The sequence below is a fragment of the Macaca fascicularis genome, chromosome 4 (genome assembly GCF_037993035.2).
Source record: "Macaca fascicularis isolate 582-1 chromosome 4, T2T-MFA8v1.1".
NCBI classification, from domain to species: Eukaryota; Metazoa; Chordata; class Mammalia; order Primates; family Cercopithecidae; genus Macaca; species Macaca fascicularis.
Genome location: NC_088378.1, coordinates 143,739,584 through 143,742,565, shown reverse-complemented (window position 1 = coordinate 143,742,565; position 2,982 = coordinate 143,739,584). Strand labels below are relative to the sequence as shown.

Genomic DNA, 2,982 nt, shown 5'->3' with positions numbered 1-2,982 from the left:
AATTTCACTTGAGATAGAATATTCCTTAATATCTGATGAGTGAGTTTATTTCAGACAAATAAAAACAGAACTTAAGAAAATAGATCACAGAGAAGATAATTTCAAGAAGGCTGAATATATATTTAGAGGAGAGGTTAGTATTAGTGAAAAAAGAAGAGAAACTACTGAATCTGTCAGAGGAAAAACTATTCTTATCCAGGGATTCATAGATTTCCTAGGAAAGGAAGAGTCTAAGATCAACAGGTAAATAAAAGCACAATAACATTTGCAATGAAAAAAGTAATTTGGGATTCTATTTCGAAAAAAATATAAAGGGTCAGATTATAGGAAGAAACTGAGCTCATCATCAGATATAATAGTGACGAAATTTTAAATATTCAGGCTAATATGTGAGTAATGTGGTCATGTTTCTTACCCCAATAGGTCACTACGACATTTCAGGGATGTGGGTCAGGAAGAGATCAGTAAGAGAATATCTCTAATTCATTTACATTGTAAAATGAGGAAATGCAATTACTACTACTCTTTCAAGATTAAAAAAAAAAAAACAAAACTGTGGTTTTGATGCATTGAAACCTGTCTTTTTATTTAAGTTAACATCCTACTGGTGGTTTCTTACTAGGCCAAGAGACAGCTATGTGATATGCTTAAAAATTGCCCCCTGTGAGAGCTACTTGGAAAGACAAAAGGAAAGCTGTAACCGAATGAAGATATTCATGGGCCCAGAGAGGTGGCTAATGCCTGTAATCCCAGCATGTTGGGAGACTGAGGCAGGCAGATAACTTGAGGTCAGGAGTTCAAGACCAGCCTGGCATACACGGTGAAACCCCATCTCTATTAAAAATACAAAAATTAGCCAGGTGTGGTGGTGGACTCCTGTAATCCCAGTTACTTGGGAGGCTGAGGTGAGAGAATCTCTTGAACTCAGGAGGCGGAGATTGCAGTGAGCCAAGATCACACCACTGTACTCCAGCCTGGGAGAAACAGCAAGACTCCATCTCAAAAAAAAAAAAAAAGAATGAAAATATTCACAGCCAGAGAAGATTGTAGGCTAGCAGGCTAGCAATGTTTTCTGATACCTAGGAGAAAGAAATATAGTAATAAAAAACAGAATAAAAAATAGTTGTATCAGAGATCATAACAGATATATATATGTATATATATTTAATATTTAGCCATCTAAAAACCAAAAATGTAAAACTTGTGAGACTGAATCATGCAAAACAACAATACTCTTCCTCCAAATATTCTTGGCTTGGTGAGAAAATTCTGAGCTGGAAGGATTCTGATTGTGATTAGTGTTCTATACATTATTTTGTGTTTTTTTTTGAAGTGATGCTGAATACAACCTCAGTCACAGAATTTCTCCTCTTGGGAGTGACAGACATTCAAGAACTGCAGCCTTTTCTCTTCGTGGTTTTCCTCACCATCTACGTCATCAGTGTGGCTGGGAATGGAGCCACTCTAATGATTCTCATCTCTGATCCTAGACTCCATTCCCCTATGTATTTCTTCCTGGGAAACCTGTCCTGCCTGGATATCTGCTACTCTACGGTGACACTGCCAAAGATGCTGCAGAACTTCCTCTCTACACACAAAGCAATTTCTTTCTTGGGATGCATAAGCCAGCTTCATTTCTTCCACTTCCTGGGCAGCACAGAGGCCATGCTGTTGGCCGTGATGGCATTTGACCGCCTTGTGGCTATCTGCAAGCCACTTCACTACACTGTCATCATGAACCCTCAGCTCTGTACCCAGATGGCCATCACAATCTGGACCATTGGTTTCTTCCATGCCCTGCTGCACTCCGTAATGACTTCTCGCTTGAACTTCTGTGGTTCCAACTGTATCCATCACTTCTTCTGTGATGTGAAGCCATTGCTAAAGCTGGCCTGTGGGAACACGGAGCTCAATCAGTGGCTGCTCAGTACCATCACAGGGACAATCGCAATGGGCTCTTTCTTTCTCACATTTCTCTCTTATTTCTACATTATCACCCATCTCTTCTTCAAGACTCATTCTTTTGGCATGCTCCACAAACCACTGTCCACTTGTGCCTCCCACTTCATGGTAGTTATTCTTTTCTATGCACCTGTTCTCTTCACCTATATTCATCCTGCCTCAGGGACCTCCATGGACCAGGAACAGATCATTGCCATCATGTATACTGTGGTCACTCCTGTACTAAACCCACTGATCTACACTTTGAGGAACAAGGAAGTGAAGGGGGCCTTTAATAGAGCAATCAAAAAGTAGCTTTGACCTAAAGAAATCTTGAAGAACTCTTCTGAAGCATAAATAAACAATTAAAAAGTTGAGTTTGTAATTATACTGTTTCTTAAATTATTTAGAAATGTACAACAGAGGGAACTGGATAAAACAAAAATATTTGGAAAAATATGCTGTAACTGTATTTAACAATGTTTTCCTAAGTTATATAAGGGACATTTGAATGAATGGGATGCTAGCCATGGAACTCTACTGCTGACTAAGTTTTGAAGATATCAGTTGATAAAATTGATGTTAGGTTTTTTATATGTTCTTATAATGAAATTGGGTATAGAAATATGCCTGTGTTTCCCATGTATTAAATAGATGGATAATACTTGAGTCTATTTGTCTACCTGGTCCTACTAGGTTAATGCATTATAATATTATAAATAAAATTACTATGCTTTGATATTATGAGGATTTTATTTTAGGGCCATGGTTACTCAACTGGAAAAGTATATGCTAACTGACATATGAGTTAAGGAGAATTTTTAAGGGGTGTGCCTTGATTTCTTATTCTTTAAACAAAGAGACAAATAAGTAATTAAAGCAAATGACATTGTAATCACTAAATAACAACAACAACAACAAAAACTCTGACAGTTCATCTAAATAGTTTTGGCACCTCTGTCTCCAGATATCTTTTAGAAGTCAACTGTCCAAACCCTCAATGATTACTTAAAATATTAAAAATCGGAGATAATTTAACAA

The 2,982-nt window shown here is 37.4% G+C and overlaps 1 protein-coding gene across 1 annotated transcript; it reads left to right on the top strand.

Annotated features, from left to right (window-relative positions):
* The first annotated feature begins 1,117 nt into the window (after positions 1 to 1,117).
* LOC102128567 (olfactory receptor 12D1) lies at positions 1,118 to 2,468 on the top strand. Its single transcript, XM_005553697.3, has one exon. The coding sequence runs from the start codon at positions 1,336 to 1,338 to the stop codon at positions 2,254 to 2,256; it is 921 nt and encodes a 306-aa protein (XP_005553754.3). The 5' UTR covers positions 1,118 to 1,335; the 3' UTR covers positions 2,257 to 2,468.
* Positions 2,469 to 2,982: the final 514 nt, after the last annotated feature.

Bases quoted from the DNA above. Each gene is read 5' to 3' on its own strand.
- LOC102128567 (XM_005553697.3), top strand. From the start codon at position 1,336: ATGCTGAATACAACCTCAGTCACAGAATTTCTCCTCTTGGGAGTGACA.